The 17,657-nt window shown below is 36.9% G+C and overlaps 1 protein-coding gene across 2 annotated transcripts in view; it reads left to right on the forward strand.

Annotated features, from left to right (window-relative positions):
- PSME4 (proteasome activator subunit 4) overlaps positions 1 to 17,657 on the forward strand; it is a 120,549-nt gene that overhangs the window by 46,857 nt on the left and 56,035 nt on the right. For both annotated transcript variants that reach the window (XM_021718780.1, XM_008070473.1), the window contains 10 exons: positions 692 to 878; positions 2,024 to 2,113; positions 2,865 to 2,929; positions 3,181 to 3,331; positions 6,394 to 6,492; positions 6,708 to 6,777; positions 7,782 to 7,849; positions 9,776 to 9,991; positions 10,497 to 10,654; positions 11,693 to 11,788. In XM_021718780.1, the coding sequence (XP_021574455.1) occupies positions 692 to 878; positions 2,024 to 2,113; positions 2,865 to 2,929; positions 3,181 to 3,331; positions 6,394 to 6,492; positions 6,708 to 6,777; positions 7,782 to 7,849; positions 9,776 to 9,991; positions 10,497 to 10,654; positions 11,693 to 11,788 (1,200 nt within the window). The remainder of the gene's footprint in view (positions 1 to 691; positions 879 to 2,023; positions 2,114 to 2,864; positions 2,930 to 3,180; positions 3,332 to 6,393; positions 6,493 to 6,707; positions 6,778 to 7,781; positions 7,850 to 9,775; positions 9,992 to 10,496; positions 10,655 to 11,692; positions 11,789 to 17,657) is intronic.

A 17,657-nucleotide genomic window follows, 5' to 3' on the forward strand; every position in this document is an offset into this window, starting at 1 on the left:
CCTTCCAAGTAGCTGGAACTACAGGAGCGTACCACCATGCCCAGCTAATTTTTTGATTTATTGTAGAGACGAAGTCTCGTCATGTTGCCCAGGCTGGTCTCGAACCCTTGGGCTCAGGTAGTTCTCTCATCTCCACCTCCCAAAGTGCTGGAATTACAGGCATGACCACTGCTCCCAGCCTCTTATATTTTTCTGATGTGTGGTAATATGTGAAACGGTCACCAACATGCATTGCAAGTCTATTGATACATGTTTTGCAATAGTAATTTGTTTGATATCTTTGGTGTTTTTCTATTCAAGCAGTCTCATTTTCTTCTTCTGCATTAATATTATGTAATTTATTGTCCAGTCTTTTGTTCAAAGATGATATAGGAGGACATTCTCTTTCTAGGTAATGCCAGCTGATTTTTTAAAAAAGTGTGTCTCAGTATATATTCCATCTCTTTATGTCCTTTTTCATGAAATTTGAATGGAAAACCTCAAGGAGCCATACATTTTTAAAAATTTGCACTGGCATAAATTTGTCCTATATAATCATCAGCAATCTTTTTATGTCCCCTCAGAAGGGACATTAAGTGGTTTGCTCGATTTATGATGTCCCCTCAGAGGAGACATCTGAGTGCAAAGGGTTAGCATATTATGTATGTTTATCTGTGACAGAAACCTTTAAAATTCTGTTTTTAAATTGTAGGACATATCCTGCACTAGAGACATTAACAGAACCTCACCAGCTCACAGCTACTTTAAGTTGTGTTATTGGAGTCGCCCGCAGTTTGGTATCAGGGGGCAAATGGTTTCCTGAAGGTCCAACACATATGCTACCTCTGTTGATGAGAGCATTACCTGGGGTGGATCCAAATGACTTTAGTAAATGCATGGTGAGCATGTTGATAATTTTGTTTTATTTTAAAGCCAAAATTGTGTAAATCAGTATCTTTTAAATTTCTCTTCAGGTGCCTTTTGAAACATAGTTCAGAGTAAAATCTATTTATGGTAACAGTGTTTATCTGTAGTTGCCTAAGTTTAGATCTATGAATAGTTGGTCAGTATAATACCTTCCTTTGTAAGTAATGTGCCATAACCTGAATACATTGAATGCTTATATGATTTTTTTTTTTTTTTTTTGAGTCGGAGTCTCACTCTGTTGCCCTGGCAGGAGTGCAGTGGCACGCTCTTGACCTCCACAGCTCTGACCTACTGGGCTCAGGTGATCCTTTTGCCTCAGCCTTCCAAGTAGCTAGAACTACAGGCATGCGCCACCACATCTGGCTAATTTTTTTATTTGTTATAGAGATGAGGTCTCATTATGCTTCCCAGGCTGAGCTGGAACCCCCGGGCTCAATCTTCTTGCCTCTGCCTTCCAAGGTGCTGGGATTATAGGTGTGAGCCACCATGCCCAGTGCAATTATATGATGTTTTAAAGCTTGCTATATATTCCCTATTTTTCTTTTTCATTTCTTTTTTTTTCTTTTTTTTTTTTTTTTGAGTTGGAGTCTCACTCTGTTGCCCTGGCTGGAGTGAAGTGGCACACTCATGACCACTGCAGCCTCGACTTGCTGGGCTCAGGTAATCTTTCCGCCTCAGCCTTCCACGTAGCTGGAACTACAGGCACTTGGCACCTCGCCTGGTAATTTTTTGTTTTATTGTAGAGACGAGGTCTCACCAAGTTGCCAAGGCTGGTCTTGACCCCCTGGGCTCTGGCAATTCTCGCACCTCGGCTTCCCAAAGTGCTGGAACCTGCAAAGCAACTTCTTAGTGAAAAAGGACTGGAGAACTGTGGTTAAACCTAATAAATATCTGTATGAAAATAAATGTAGTATAACTTCATTACTATAGCAACAGCTAGTTAATTATGAGGAACTTTAAAATGTTAAATTCTAAGTGAAGAATGTCCAGAAAGGCTGTTGTGCGATTCCCCGCAAGATAATTTATTTGGGTAATTTATTGTAGCTTATAGTGTACTTGTATTTTTGAATGAGAAATGATGTAATTAATGTTGAAAATCCTTTGCATCTTCCCACAGATCACATTCCAGTTTATAGCAACATTTTCTACTCTGGTGCCTTTAGTAGATTGTTCATCTGTACTACAAGAAAGAAATGACCTCACAGAAGTAAGGATGTTTTCTGACTATCAAAGGATTCATTGAATCTAATTCTTTTTACATATTCATAGGAATAGCTGATAGTTTAAAAACAATTTTGGATTGGTTCTGCAAAGTAAAGTCACTATTTTGTGACCAGAATAGTGTCAATAAAAGGCCAGGCCCTCATTGGCAAGATCGTGTGCAGATCCCCCATTATAGGAGGTAAGTAAAAAATAGGCCATTTTTCTAAACAACAGACATCTGGAAGTATATTTCAATTTTCTGTCACTGTTTAATGTTTTGTTAAGCATAAAGAGGTGGTGTTTTATTTTTTCATCATTTTATGATAGTAATAAATTTGTCCAGGGGATTGGCATCTAATAAAGAGAGGTTTTCTGTATTACTGTGGCTCTTTCAAAACTATTTTCTTTATTACAAGCATGCTACTTGATTTGTGTTACTTGAACATTTAAGTAGTGAGAGGCTATCCTTTATATATACCAGCAATTTGAAACCTGTAATTTATAGTAAAGATAGCTGCTTGACTTCTGTTTTTGGCCCTTATAAAATATGTTAACTGCTTCTTGGTTTGGTTTCTAGAATGTGGTATATTTGAGTTGTTTAAATTGGTATGTGATTTTGGTGCTGTTTCTCAAGGTACCCAATATAATAGTTTAGTGTTAGATCTATTTGGGAGGCAGTCATTGAGCTTTGTTAGTACAGAGAAAAAAAACACCAAAGTCTATTTGTAATTTTTCTCCACATTGGGATATTATAGGTGGAACGAGAACTTTGTTCAGCCACAGCTGAATTTGAGGATTTCGTCTTACAGTTTATGGACAGGTAAGCTTGTAGCTGAGACCCACCCTTTAGCTGACATTCTAGAAAATGACGTCCTATTCTAGAAAACTTATTTTCTTTTTGGATTGTAACCTTTATTTAGCTACTGTTGATACAAAAGGATAGTTGGCTTTTGAGCCATGTATAAATTAAGTAACTGATGACAATCAGACAACAGAGACTTATCTAATCACCACCAAAAATGTTAAACCAGTTTTTAGTTGCTAAAATTATACTTTGTTTGGATTATTTAGGTGCTTTGGACTTATAGAAAGTAGCACATTAGAGCAAACAAGAGAAGAGACGGAAACTGAGAAAATGACTCACTTGGAAAGTTTGGTTGAATTAGGCCTGTCTTCTACGTTTAGTACAATCCTCACCCAGTGTTCCAAAGAAATATTTATGGTAAGAACATTGCTGCAAAAGATGAACTTATGGGTTTTTAAAAATGTTTTAAAACTGAACTTCAAGTAACTTTATTTTTTAAACCTTTTTTCCAGGTTACTTTAACTGTGTATATATCATGCCAATTTATCCTTTTTTGCATTCTGAAGTTTTAAAAAGGTGTATAATTGGGACTCATTATTTGCAAATTCCATATATGCAAATCCATGTACTTGATGAAATTCATTTGTAACCCCCAAATCATTGCTTTCATGAAGACATGCACGTTGACAAAAAAATTAGTTGCATGATGTACATATTCCTAGCTGAGATCAAAGAAGGGACTTTTGCCTCTTTATGTCAGCTCTCCTTAAGCAAGTATCCTGTTTGTGATCTTTCCTTTTTGTTTTTTTCTTTTTTCTTTTTTTGCATTTCTCTGCTTTTTGTTGATGATTTTGCTGTATAAAAATGTCAAAGTGGCTGGGATCTGGGGGTTCATGCCTGTAATCTCAGTGCTTTGAGAGGCCGGGTTTCTCAACAAGAATTAGGATTGCCTGAGCCCAGGAGTTCAAGACCAGCCTGGGCAATATGGCAAGACCTCATCTCTTCAATAGACCAAAAAATTAGCCCGCTGTGGTGGCATGCACCTGTAGTCCCAGCTACTTGGAAGGCCAAGGCGGAAGGATTGCCTGAGCCCAGGAGGTTGAGGATGTGGTAGCTGTGGTCATGCCATTGCACTCCAACCTGGGCAAGAGAGTAAGACTCTGACTCAGAAAAAAATAAAAAAGGTAAAAAAATGACTGGGCATGGTAGCAGACTCCTGTAATACCAGCACTTTGGGAGGCCAAAGCAAGAGGATTGTTTAGAAATTTTAGACCAGCCACATCATATAGCAAGATCTCTTCTCTACAAAAAATAAATTGACCGTGGTGATGTACCTGTAGCCGCAGCTGTTAGGGAGGCTGAGGTGGAGGGATCACCTGAGCCCAGGAGGTCAAGGCTGTGGTGTGCTTGTGCCACTGCATTCCTGTGTGGGTGACAGAATGAGACTCTGACTCAAAAAAAAAAGATAAAGAATAACCCCCAGGAGTTTAGTGCATAAGTGAGGTCTGGTGTTATCCCTAAGCATAAGAGAGTTGTGCTGTACGTACTGCAAAAAAAAAAATATGTGTGCTAGATAAGCTTCATCAGGCGCTAGTTAAAGTTGTTCACCATGACTTTAATGTCAGTGAATCAGCACTATGCATTCAATAGGTTATCTACTGTAAACAGAAACACACTTAGGACTGTGTGTTGATCAGTTGATGAAAATGTTGTGACCAGAGGAGCTCAGGAATCTAATTCTATATTTCCTCTAGGAGCAGTGGTTCACTATTTGCTACATTAGTGGTCACAACAAATTTATGGCACATTACTACCTTGAATAACAAGAAACAACTATCTTTTTACAATTAAAAATAATTATTTGGAAGAAGTTTTGGAAATTATTTATGCCATCACTATAATGATATAAATAAAATTTTGTTGAGACACAGTGAGTATAAAAAAATTTTTGAAATATATATATATAGAGAGAGAGAGAGAGAGAGAGCGTGAGATGGGGTCTGGCTATGTTGCTCAGCCTGGACTCAAGAGATCCTCCTGCCTTGGCCTCCCAAAGTGGTGGAATGATAGGCATCACGTGAGCCACCGTACCTGGCCTAAATATCTTTTTTATATTTTTATTTTATTAGTTTATTTTTTTGTAAAGATGGCATCTTACTATGTTGCCCTGGCTGGTCTCGAACTCTTGAGCTCAAGTGATCCTTTCCCCTCAGCCTCCCAAAGCGCTGGAATTCTAGGCACGAACCACCATGCTTGGCCTAAAATTTTTAATATACAGAAAAATACTAACTAAAAAAATAAAAAGAAATTGAATTCTAAATATAGCAATCTGGCTAACTGGATTAGAAGTAGTTGTCCTCATAAGGCATTCGGTTAACATTTAGTTATTTCATATTGGTTGGTACCTATTATGTACAGTGTGGCCTTGTAACAGTACACTTTATTTTCATTTTTATTTCTTCTCCCGTAATCTGAAAATATCATTATTTAATGTGTAATGCTGGTTAAAAGCTAAACAGCTTTGCAACTGTTTAAAATACGCACTAAGATTATGCTAATATAAAGAAATAGTCAGGCGCGGTGGCTCACGCCTGTAATCCCAGCACTTTGAGAGGCGGTGGTGAGAGGATTGCCTGAGCCCAGGGGTTCAAGACCAGTCTGGCAACTTGGCGAGACCATGTATTCACCATAAGTCAAAAAATTAACTGGGCATGGTGGCATGGGCCTGTGGTTCCAGCTACTTGGAAGACTGAGGTGGAAGGATCTCCTGAGCCCAGCAGGTCAAGGCTGTAGTGGCCATGAGCATGCCACTGCACTCTGGCCTGGATGGCAGTGAGACTCCAGCTAAAAAAAAAAGAAAGAAAGAAACATAAATTATCTCTTGTTTAACTTAAATGAGTTGTTTATAATTTTCAGTATTGTTACCTGATGTTTAGAACTCATTCTTTTTTGTTGAGCAAGTAAGTTAAAGTTCTGTGACATGATTACAAAATTAAATAGACAGCGTCAAGTCTCTTAGGGTAGGCATAGATGTCTGTAGCTCATAGTTGTTAGAATGGCAAATTGTAAATATTAGATATTCTACAGAATTTCCTTTGTTATGTTCAGTTAGCCAAGAATATAATTAAATTGCATTTATTTCCATCAGCTGCAGTTTCATGTGTGGAGTTTTTGTAGCTAGTAGAATCTTGTACTTCACATGTTTTGTTCAAATTAGGATTGTGTGCAAAGACTGTTCCTAGACTTGAATGTGACATTATTAAGCAAATCCTTATAGAGTCAATACAGTTCTAAATTGCCTTATTGGTCATTATTTTTGCTTATTCTTTTATGTTCTACAAGAAAATCCTTATAGAGTCAATACAGTTCTAAATTGCCTTATTGGTCATTATTTTTGCTTATTCTTTTATGTTCTACAAGATGTTTACTTCTCATTAAAATGCTGATTAGACGTCTTTATTTTTTACATATCTTAACAGGTAGCCCTTCAGAAGGTTTTTAATTTTTCTATTTCACATATATTTGAAACAAGAGTAGCAGGTCGCATGGTGGCAGACATGTGCCGTGCTGCTGTGAAGGTAAGTTTATTTTTTTGAACTGATGAATCAATGACTTAACAATAAACAAGCTTATATGGTTAATTATCTGAGAAATGCTTGTATACTAAAAATGCATAGTTCTTTCAGTAGCTGTTTGTAGCTCTTATTTGCTACCAAAAATAGTGCTAGTATATATTTTGTGACTGTTAAATATTTGCCTTTCAAAAATACTTACTGATAAAATATATTTTCAGTGCTGCCCAGAAGAATCTTTGAAGCTATTTGTTCCCCACTGCTGCAGTGTTATCACTCAGCTTACAACGAGTAAGTCATAAGGTCATTATTCTCTCTTTCCAATTTTTGAGCTATCTAGAACTCTTTTAGTGACAACACATTTTTTTGTTTTTGAGTTGGAGTCCCTGTCACCCAGGCTGAGTACAGTGGCACACTTATGGCTACCATAGCCTTGACCTGAGCTCAGGTGATCCTTATATCTCAGCCTTCCAAGCGACTGGAATTAAAGCAACACACCACCACACCTGGCTAATTTTTTGATTTATTGTAGAGATGAGGTTTTGCCAAGTTGCCCAAACTGGTCTTGAACCAGTGGGCTCAGGCAGTCCTCTCACCTTGGCATCCCAGAGTGCTCGGATTGTAAGCACGAGCCACCGCATCCGGCCATAACAGATTCTTTTAGCTATGCAGTGTTTTGACTTTTGCAGTTTGAGGGGAAATTGCCCTCTCAAGGTTGGTGAGTAGCTTCAGAATTTTTCGTTATTAAATTATTATTTTATACAACCATCCAAAGATTACCTTCAAAAATATGTTATTTTGGGAGATGTCCTGCTTGGTGTGCTTATTTTCTTGAAAATTCAGTTTTTGCCTCCTTTTGGAGCAAGTTCAGCTTCATGAGGAAGAAATAAAAAGTCTTCCTGAAAGAGGCTTTCTTCAGCTATTAGGAATATTAAATAGAAATAATTGGCTGGGTGTGGTGGCTCACACCTATAATCTCAACACTTTGAGAGGCGGAGGTGAGAGAATTGCCTGAGCTCAGGGGTTCATGACCCACTTGGGAGACTTCATCTCTATAATAAATCAAAAAATTAACCTAGTGTGGTGGCATGTGCCTGTAGTTCCAGCTACTTGGAAGGCTGAGGTGGAAGGATCACCTGAATCCAGCAGGTAGAGCTATGAAATTGCCACTACACTGTAGCCTGGGCTTCTGACTGAAAAAAAAAAAGGAAATATTAAATAGAAATATTAAAAAATGATGTACTTACTTGAATGCATAGTTTTTTTTTCTCCTGATACTATTTTGCCTTTTTTAGATGATGATGTATTGAATGAGGAAGAGCTAGACAAGGAGTTATTATGGAATCTTCAACTTTTGTCTGAGGTATTATAAATCTTTGGAATAAGAAAATATTATGAAGATGAAAATGTTGACTTGCTTTTAGAATTTAACTGTGAAAATGCTGACTTGCTTTTAGAAGTTAGCTCTTTCTGACAAAATGACTTTAAAACAAGAAAAATTAGAAGTTTTGGAAATTTCTTGATGTAGCTACAGAAGAAAGTCAGATAAACAATAAATTTATGTGGTTAATTATCTCAGAAGCGCTTGTATACTTAAGATGCACAGTTCTCTCAGTAACTGCTGTAACCCTTCTTTGCTCTGAAAATTAGGAATTTTGTGTGTGTGTGTGTGTGTGTGTGTGTTAAGCAGACAGGACTGTCCTCGATTGTTTCTTGGGGTGGTTTTGCAAGCACGATTTGGGTTAGTGGTACAGCTTCAGAGTGTTGCGCCTCTTCCAGACCGTGAGCCGGGAGCCACCAGTGGTGTGGTGGAACTTGTAGCCCTTCCCAGGGCCATTGCTCTTGAGACCTGCGGTCATCCACCCACACATCTCCTGGTGCTTGTGGACTGGCTTGGTTATTTGCTGGGTGTCTGGATTTCTTCTGATTGCTTTATGGAATGGATCAATGAGGATAACCTCAAAAAATTTATACATGGAATCTTCACCAACCCAATATGAATTCAGGACTCTTAGAGCCCCAACTGTGGCATCCTGCTTGCTCATTGACCACAGACTGCAGGCTGCGTGCGAACCTGAGCAGGCTGACACCGTGGTGTACAGACTTGCTGTAGGTCGCAAGTACGTAGTAGTAGGTTGGCAAGTTTGAGTGTTTGTGGCCACCACGGCTCACTCAGATCCAATAGATGATGTAGCCTTGCTTGGCCTTGTAGCCCAGCTGTGCGCCTTGTCTGATGCAGGGCGGCGCCAAGAGCTGGCGGTACTGCCAGCAACACAGCTGCAGCAGGAAGCACATGACAGCTGACTGCTTCTGGGTGTACTTGTGGGCACCCATCCCAGCTCACTGCTGATGGCTGCCGCCAGATGGGAAGGAAAAAGCCTTTCTCCCCTAGTGTGTGTTTTATGACTGTAAATACTTGCCTTTTAAAAATATCTCATGATCTCATTATCAAAGGAGTGTGGTAATTGTTGATTGCTTCGTGTTCAGCAGTCTACTTGACTGATTAATTCTAATATGGTGAACTCATTAATTGAAAACGTTGATTGGATCTGTGAGTTTTTTTGCTCTGTATTTTAAATTTGGCCATCAATCAAATTTAATTTTTTTAATGAGTTAGTTCAGAAATTTAATTACATTTTTTCTTTTTATTTTATTATTTGTTTGTTTATTTTTTAAAATTGGAGTCTCACTCTGGCACGCTCACTGGCCACTACAGCCTCTACCTCCTGGGCTCAGGTGATCCTTCCACCTCAGCCTTCCAAGCTGGAACTATAGACAGGTGCCACCATGCCTGGCTAAATTTTTGATTTACTGTAGAGATGTGATCTCACCAAGTTGTCTGGGCTGGTCTTGAACCCATGGACTCAGGCAATCCTCTCACCTTAGCCTCCCAAAGTGCTGGAATTTTAGGCATGAGCCACTGTTCCTAGCCCACATTTTGTCTTTTTAAAGAGATAGTTTCTTTTGAAAAGAATGTTACTATAGCACATGAAAACCTTAGCTCAGATAATGTGTTTTGATTTTTTAAAATAATTATTAGAATACAGTTAAAAATGACGACTCTAAAATGAATTAAAGTCATTTACAAAAACATTTACTGTACCTGCACAATGAATATTTGTGTACCCAACCCTGTATTGTACCCCACAATTTCAAAATAAAAAAAATTTAAAAGTTAAAAAAATTTACTATTTTGGAATACTTTAATGGCCACATTGACTTGGCATTAATTATTGATTGTTGATCTTTTAACCAAAATATTTTCAACTGTTTTTTTCTTCCTTTTTAGATTACTCGAGTGGATGGAAAGAAATTGCTTCTTTATAAGGAGGAGCTTGTAAAGATTCTCCAAAGAACCCTCCATTTAACCTGTAAGCAGGGTTACACTCTGTCTTGTAACCTTTTGCATCATCTTCTTCGTTCTACTACAGTTATCCACCCTACAGAATACTGCAGTGTGCCAGGTGGCTTTGACAAGCCTCCTTCTGAATACTTTCCTATCAAGGCAAGCATTTTCAATACTTTAGGATTCAAGAATATATTGGGTTCTTGTTTTAAGGCATTCAGAGGGTAATTTTTTTTTCCTGTTGTATATAACATGTCAATTCTTTATTTTTAGAATGGATTATTAAAACTATTATTAGAACGTATGAAACTTTTGTTCTCTGACGTTGCATGCAGCTAAAACTCTAGTTTTCTTTTCTTGATGTGTGAAACAACTTAGTATGTCATATCTAAATAGTTCTGCATAATTATATTGCAAAACAAACTTACTGTCACCCATATAGTAAACTCATATTGAGTGCTCTTCAGGGAGACTTTTTTTCAGGAGTAATAATAAAAGGACAATAAGATTTTTTTCTTGTCACTTTTTTGTATATTATTTGCTAGCTTAGATTTGTTTTACTTATGTACATTTTCTTTTAAACCTTTTAAATTGTGTGTATGTGTGTTGGTTTGTTGTTTTTATTTAATTTCAATGTTGATGAATAGGCACTATTCTTTTCTAGAATTGGGGTAAACCTGGGGACTTGTGGAATCTGGGAATCCAGTGGCATGTTCCTTCTTCAGAAGAAGTGTCTTTTGCCTTCTACTTGTTGGACTCCTTTCTTCAGCCCGAGCTCATGAAACTCCAGCATTGTGGGGATGGAGATCTTGAAATGTCTAGGTTGGCTTCCTTTTATTAGTGTTATTTGGTTGCAGACTCAATCTTTTGTGCCTTTCTTCATCTATGGTATATCTCCTGTATTCATTTTCAATGTGTATTTTTAAAATATGCTATAAACATTCTTAGGAAACCATTGATACATATATATTCTGTATATATTTTGTATGTATTTTAAAATTTTTTCTGTAGATTGGGTCTCACTGTATTGTCCTAGCTAGTCTTGAACTCCTGGGCTCAAGCAATTCTCTTGCCTCCCAAAGCACTGTGATTACAGGTTTGAGCCATCAAGCTCAGCCTTTAATTAACAAGCCTTCCAAACTCTAGTACAAACACTTTCCAGTTGGGATATACAAAATTAAGGCGAAGAAACAGTACATGTCTTCAGTTTACCAATTTAACAATAAAGGGTAATTAAACATATTTATTATAATACCAGACCCGATTATATTTAAACAGAATCTAAATAATCACAAGTAAAAATTGCCCTTCGTGAAGCAGTTCTGAATTTACCAATCAGTAACAAAATAAGAAAATAGTGCTACTGATGATCTTTCAGTTTATTCAGTCTTTTAAAAATGGAACTAGCTAGGCAAGGAACAGTGGCTCACACCTATAATTCTACCACCTTGGGAGGCTGAGGCGGGAGATCACTTGAGCCCAAGAGTTTGAGACTAGCCTTGGCAACATAGCCAGACCTCATCTCTACCAAAAAAAATTTTTTAATTAGCTGGGCATGGTGGCACATCCTAAAGTTCCAGCTACTTGGAGGGGCTGAGGCAGGAGGATCCCTTGAGCCGAAGGGTTTGAGATTACAGTGAGCAGTGATCACACCACTGCACTCCAGCCTGTGCAATACTGCAAGACCCTGTCTCTGGAATAGAGAGGAGGGGAAGATAGAGGATAATTCAAGGCAGCAGTGAGCTATGATCTCACCACTGCATTCCATCCTGGGTGACAGAGTGAGACCCCATTTCAAAAAAGAAAAAATAATAAGGATTAGGAGTCTTCTAAAATATGAAAATGTCTTATCTATTACAGAGATGATATTCTGCAGAGTCTGACTATAGTGCACAACTGTTTAATTGGCTCAGGAAACCTCCTACCTCCACTGAAAGGAGAGGCAGTTACTAACTTGTAAGTAAAAATAACTATTTTATTTTGCCATTTGGCATATATCTGAAGTCTTAGTCACTGAATTACTGGTTTTGTTATTATTGTTGTTTTTCTATCACTTTAACCTTCTTATTTGTCATTGTTAGGTCAAAAATACCTGAGGCACAATTTAGGTCTGTAAGCTTCTTGAAGGCTTTATTCAGATTTTCATATGGTACCAGGATAGAATAACCTTAGGTGTTAATCATTTTAAGACTATCAACATCAACTAACTCATTTGTTAGTTTACTGAGTTAGTTAGGATAAGTCTCTTTATAAAATAAAGAAAAATACTTCTTTCTTTTGTCTATAGTTTGTGTTGATTTAGGATTTTGTAGCAAAAAAACCTGGGGTGTTTTTTAATAAAAAGTGCTTCAATGTTATTCATTATGATTTTGAACTTTTTAGATCTACCAATTTGCTTTCATGACTTTCAGTGCTTTTCAGAGAATTTGAATAAATAACTCAACTTCATCCATTGTTAGTACTTTTATTTAAGCTGAAAAAATTGAATTAACATGAGATCTGCAGTATATAATAACTTTAGCTGAATTAAGTAATAGGTTTTTTAGTATACTACCTAAGACCTTTCTTTCAACATGTTATTACTGAGCCCACTCATGAAAATTACATAAGTGAGTAAATACTCCCCACCTCAAAAAACACAAAGGGGATCATTATTGGCTGATTTTGCAACAAACATCTTAAAAAGCTTCAAGGAATGGTTTTAAAATGTGACTTGCTTTTCTTTTGCATATTTTGTATAGTCATTGCTGAAAGTCATCTTTTCTATAACTTCTACTTATTTCATTCTGAAAATTCTTTCTAGGAATTGAACATTTTAAAAAGTTTGCTAGCTGGAATTTTTTTTTTTTTTTTTTTGAGTCGGAGCCTCACTCTATTACCTAGGCTGGATGGAGTACAGTGGCACGCTCATGGCCACCATGGCCTCCACCTGCTGGGCTCCGGCGATCCTTCTACCTCAGCCTTCCAAGTAGCTGGAACTATAGGTGTGTGCCACCACTCCCAGCTAATTTTTTTTTTTTTTAAATGTATTGTAGAGACGAGGTCTCACTAAGTTGTCCAGGCTGGTCTCGAACCCCTGGACTCAGGCAGTCTTCTCACCTTGGCCTCCCAAAGTGCTGGGATTACAGGCTTGAGCCACCATGCCCAGCCGATAAATAGATTTAAGGAGAAGTAGGGTCATTACAAGTAAATAAATCTGTTTTAAGTTTCCCTAGGAATCTGCTGAGTTCTTTTACAAGAACTTTTCTTTTTCATTAGTTTTATAGTTTGATATAAGATCAATTGTGCCCAAATTCATTTTTGTTAAGATTGAATTTAAGCTATATTTTAAAATGAGAGACTTACAGGAATTGTTTTGATTTTTCCCTATGATCTTAACAGTGTGTGACATAGTAAGAACTCGATCCTTTTATGACATGCAGACACACTGTTTTATACTTAACAAACTTAGCACATCGATAAATTGGGTTCTGCTTGAAGGTGTTGACAATGAGAATTGTTGTCATTTAATCTCATAATTTATCTGAGAGCAAGAGTATGTATCTTCCATGTTAATTATTTTTGAGAACTTGAGTCATCATTAGGATGCATTGCTGGGTCAGCCAAGGAGACTTAGAGGTTTGTTTCCCTTGTAGTTCATAAAAACAGCTCTGTTTATGCCATGTGTGCTTAAATAGTTAACGGTCAGGAGTCTTTGTCCTTTGAAATAAATGTGTATCATGACAAAGTTTTCGTGTATTTGACTTTATAACTAAAGCCAATTAGGTTTTTGGATCATGAAAGATGTTTTTAATAAGGAAAAGAATATATGTTGAAAACTTTATGAATGCCATAGACTATAAATAGAAAATTGATCCTAAGTATCCTTTGTAGACTTTTCCCAGAAAAGTTGAAAAGGAAAGATAAATTTAGACTAAAAAGTTTTGTTTCAGAGATTTCACATTTACAGTGAAAGTGTAATATATGATATAATGAAGCAGTAGAAAAGTATATTTAATAATAATACAAATACAATATTTTAACAAAAATATAAAATATTTCTTAATAAGTTTTTTGTTTTGTTTTGTTTTTTAGTTGGAGTCTCTGTTGCCTAGGCTGGCATGCAGTGGCACACTCGTGGCCCTGCTGGGCTTACATGCTCCTTCTGCTTTAGCTTTCCAAGTAGCCGGAACTATAGGTGTGTGCTACCACGCCGGCTAATATTTTGATTTTTTGTAGAGCTGAAGTCTCGCCGAGTTGCCCAGGCCATTTTGTGGGCTCAGGAAGTCCTCTCACCTTGGCCTTGCAAAGTGCTAGGATTATAGGCATGAGCCACTGTGCCTGGCTATAGTTACGTATATCTATGCAGGGTAATGATTCTATGACGTAGCATTAAGGATAAATGAGCAGGTCTTTACCTTTGAATTATCAAGAGAGGAAGTTTTTAAAAGTCTTCCTTTGACTTTTAACTAGTTCTTAATAGGATCCTTTTCAGTTTATAACTAGTATCACCTTCATCTAAATTTTTTTTTTTTTTTTTTGAGTTGGAGTCTCACTCCTATCACCCAGGCAGGCGTGCAGTGACACACTTACAACCACCCCAGCATCAACCTGGGCTCCAGTGATCCTTCTGCCTCAGCCTTTCAAGTAGTTGGAACTATAGGAGTGTGATACCACACCTGGCGAATTTTTTGATTTATTGTAGAGATGAAGTGTCACCATGTTGCCCAGGTTGGTCTTGTATCCCTGGGCTCAGGCAATCCTCTTGCTTCAGCCTCCTAAAGTGCTGGGATTACAGGCTTGAGCCACGGCATCCAGCCTTCATCTGAAATTTTATTATAATTTGGCAAAGTGTGACTTTTTACACTTATTTCCTATCGTAACATTTTGACTTTTTTTGCAGGTGTTAAATCTCACCAGAGTATCATAAAATAATTCAGTAACCTTTAAAATATATTTTTTAAGTATTTATTCTATTATAGGTCAGTAATTGTTAAAATTTCCTAAATCTAAATTGATTTTAAAATATTAATAAATAATTTTAATTGATGGTTCTGTTGTTGTGTGATATGAAATCTCATTGCCTAGTGTGAAGAAAGAATATAGCATAATTCACAGAGATTATCAACAGATCAATTTGAAACTAGCAGAAGAAAGGAAAACTCTGTCTTAGAATGTTAGTCTGCTCCAGAGGAAATAGAGGGAAATGTACCAGGTGGGGAAGAACAGGAAACACATATTTTTTTTTTTTTTTGCGTCGAGATCTCATTCTGTTGTCCAGACTGGAGTGCAGTGGCATACTCGTGGGTCACTGCAGTCTCCACCTCCTGAACTCAAGTGATCCTCCCTCTACAGCCTTCTGAGTAGCTGGGACTACAGGCATGTAGCATCACCACTGGCCAATTTTATTTTATGTATTTTTTGTTTTTTGTATAGACAGAATCTCACTATGTTGCCCAGGCTGGTCTTGTACTTCCTGGGCTCGAGTGATCCTCCTACCTCAGCCTTCCAAAGTGCTGGAATTACAGGCGTGAGCCACTGCTTGGCTAAGAAACACATAATTGAGATGAATATTTTAGTGTAATGCCTATGATGCCTGAGGAAGTCATCTTTTATTAATAATAAATAATATGGCTGTGGTATTTTGAAACATTATGCATTTTTGTAATGCAGACCAGTAAATTTGGGAAACACTTAGCAAGTCAAACAGTTGTCTTTTTAAAAAAATTTAAACTTATATAAATCTAAATTATATAAAATATCCTAGCTCTATAATTTTTGTTTAGATTATTCAGTGTTAAGTTTACCTTGTGTATGTGTCAATAATACTTGTCTTCTGGAAAACTGAGATGATGAAAAACTTGACGCTTACTTTACTTCTGAGTTTTCCTGTAAGAAAATCTAACTCAGTTCTGATAGAGTATGTGGAATGGTTCAGTTCAGGAAAGTGGCTGTTAAATGGGAACACATATTTTCTGTGCTATGGGATTAGAGTCGGACGGAAGATAAAAAGCTAAGTTTAAGTATAAAAGTAAATGGTCTTCCTAATATTATACACCCTGTACTTCTGGGCTTTTAAAAATGATTACTCAGTATCTTGTATGTACTATAAACTTTGCAGTTTCAAAGGATGGTTATAATAAGTCCTTAAGGGCTATCAAGGGTAATATTTTTCTACTTTCGGAAAATTTAAAGCCATTTGAATTTTTAATAGTTTTGTCAGGTAACCACAGGTTGCTGAATTAATATTAAGATAGAATCTCTCTGTTTTGCTCTTGGAACTTTTAGTTAATGATTTAAGGAAATATTTGTGGTACAGTTTATATTCATAGGTCTGCCTTTATAGATGTGGAAGTTGGATTATGTCTTTCCAGGGTCACACAGGACACTTGCCTTTAATCCTGAAATTGTCGTTATTTCTCCTTTTGCAGTTCACTTTATAATCTTTTAGGTCTAACCAGCTATCACAGGATGCAAAAAACTAACATCTAAAAAAAACAGGGTTACTCAAGGTAGAGGAGTCATTTTTCATCTCAATGTATTTCTTTACTTTGTGCCCCCTTTCCTCTGATAGCTCTGTCAAATCATTCTTTAGTTAAGTCATCCTTAGGATATCAGCTTTTACTAACTTTTCACTCAAAAATCTCATACTTGAGGTCTAATAGTGAGACCATTTCATTGATATGTGAAAGGATGTGTTGCATATGCAATGAGGGGCAGGGCTAGCTAACCTCTCTTGGCACCTCCAGGAAACTACCCAGCTCTGCTGGGGGAGCTGCACACAGAAAAGGAAACAGTTACTACTCCACGGTGAGTAACCCTGTTTTCTCCTTATTTCACCTTCTGTTTTCATTGATTTGTAAAAGCTTGTGTGTCAGACAGAGACATAATTTCTACTCTCAGTAACATTCCGTCTAGAGAGTATGTTCGATTTCTCTTTACTTAGCCAACCCTGCGTTCACTTGGTGTAGGGTATGAGCCAGATTTTCATTTGTGCTTACAGATATTGTTGATACGTAGGATTGAATTGCATAATGGAATGCAAAAATAGGACTATTTGACTCTGAAATGCTTGTACTTTGAAGGGGAAAAAACCCATTAGTGGCTTGGTTTTATGTCTTTTATGTTTGAGTTTTACTTGGAAAGGAAGGGATTAGTAGGAAGGTAGAGGACGATTTTATACTGTTTACAGCTGTTTCATGACAGTTTGCCTAGCCTTCATTTGCACATTTGATTTGTATTATATATTTTGTCTTTATGTTTTTAGTCATTTCTTCCCTTTTCACCAACCTTTCTTTCCTTCTAGTGATTATTTTCAGTTCTACTCTAATCACGTCTAAAGAAGATTGCCATCTACTGGTACAAATAACATAGTTGTTGAAAATTCGTACATCTTTTTTTAGTGGCACAAATATTTTTAACACTTTTTATTATAAATTAGATGGCCAGGTACTATCTAGGCACTATGAAGTTGTTTTTCCTTTAGTATTATTGTGTAGTTGGTATTATTTACAATATGTTGTGCTGGAATTACTTTTCAGAATTATATTTCGTTCCCACAGTCAAATAATACTGCTGTTTGTAAAATGGACTAGTGAATGAGTAGCATGATGGGTGATGATGGTATTTTATTTAAATTATGAATATGGTTACTATAGCTTTTAATTAGAATATAGATCTGGAAGTGTTTACAGCACCATAAGCCAATTTAGCTAAGATTATGCACGTTAACTAAAAATTACTAGAGCAGTTTTAAATATCAGAGATTACAGACTGGGTACACTTAGACCTATAATATAGCCACAGAGAGATACAATCATGAAGTTTTACTTGAATAATGGATAGA

The sequence above is a fragment of the Carlito syrichta genome, unplaced genomic scaffold, assembly GCF_000164805.1.
Source record: "Carlito syrichta isolate Samal-C Ts95f unplaced genomic scaffold, Tarsius_syrichta-2.0.1 Scaffold313443, whole genome shotgun sequence".
Classification (NCBI taxonomy): Eukaryota; Metazoa; Chordata; class Mammalia; order Primates; family Tarsiidae; genus Carlito; species Carlito syrichta.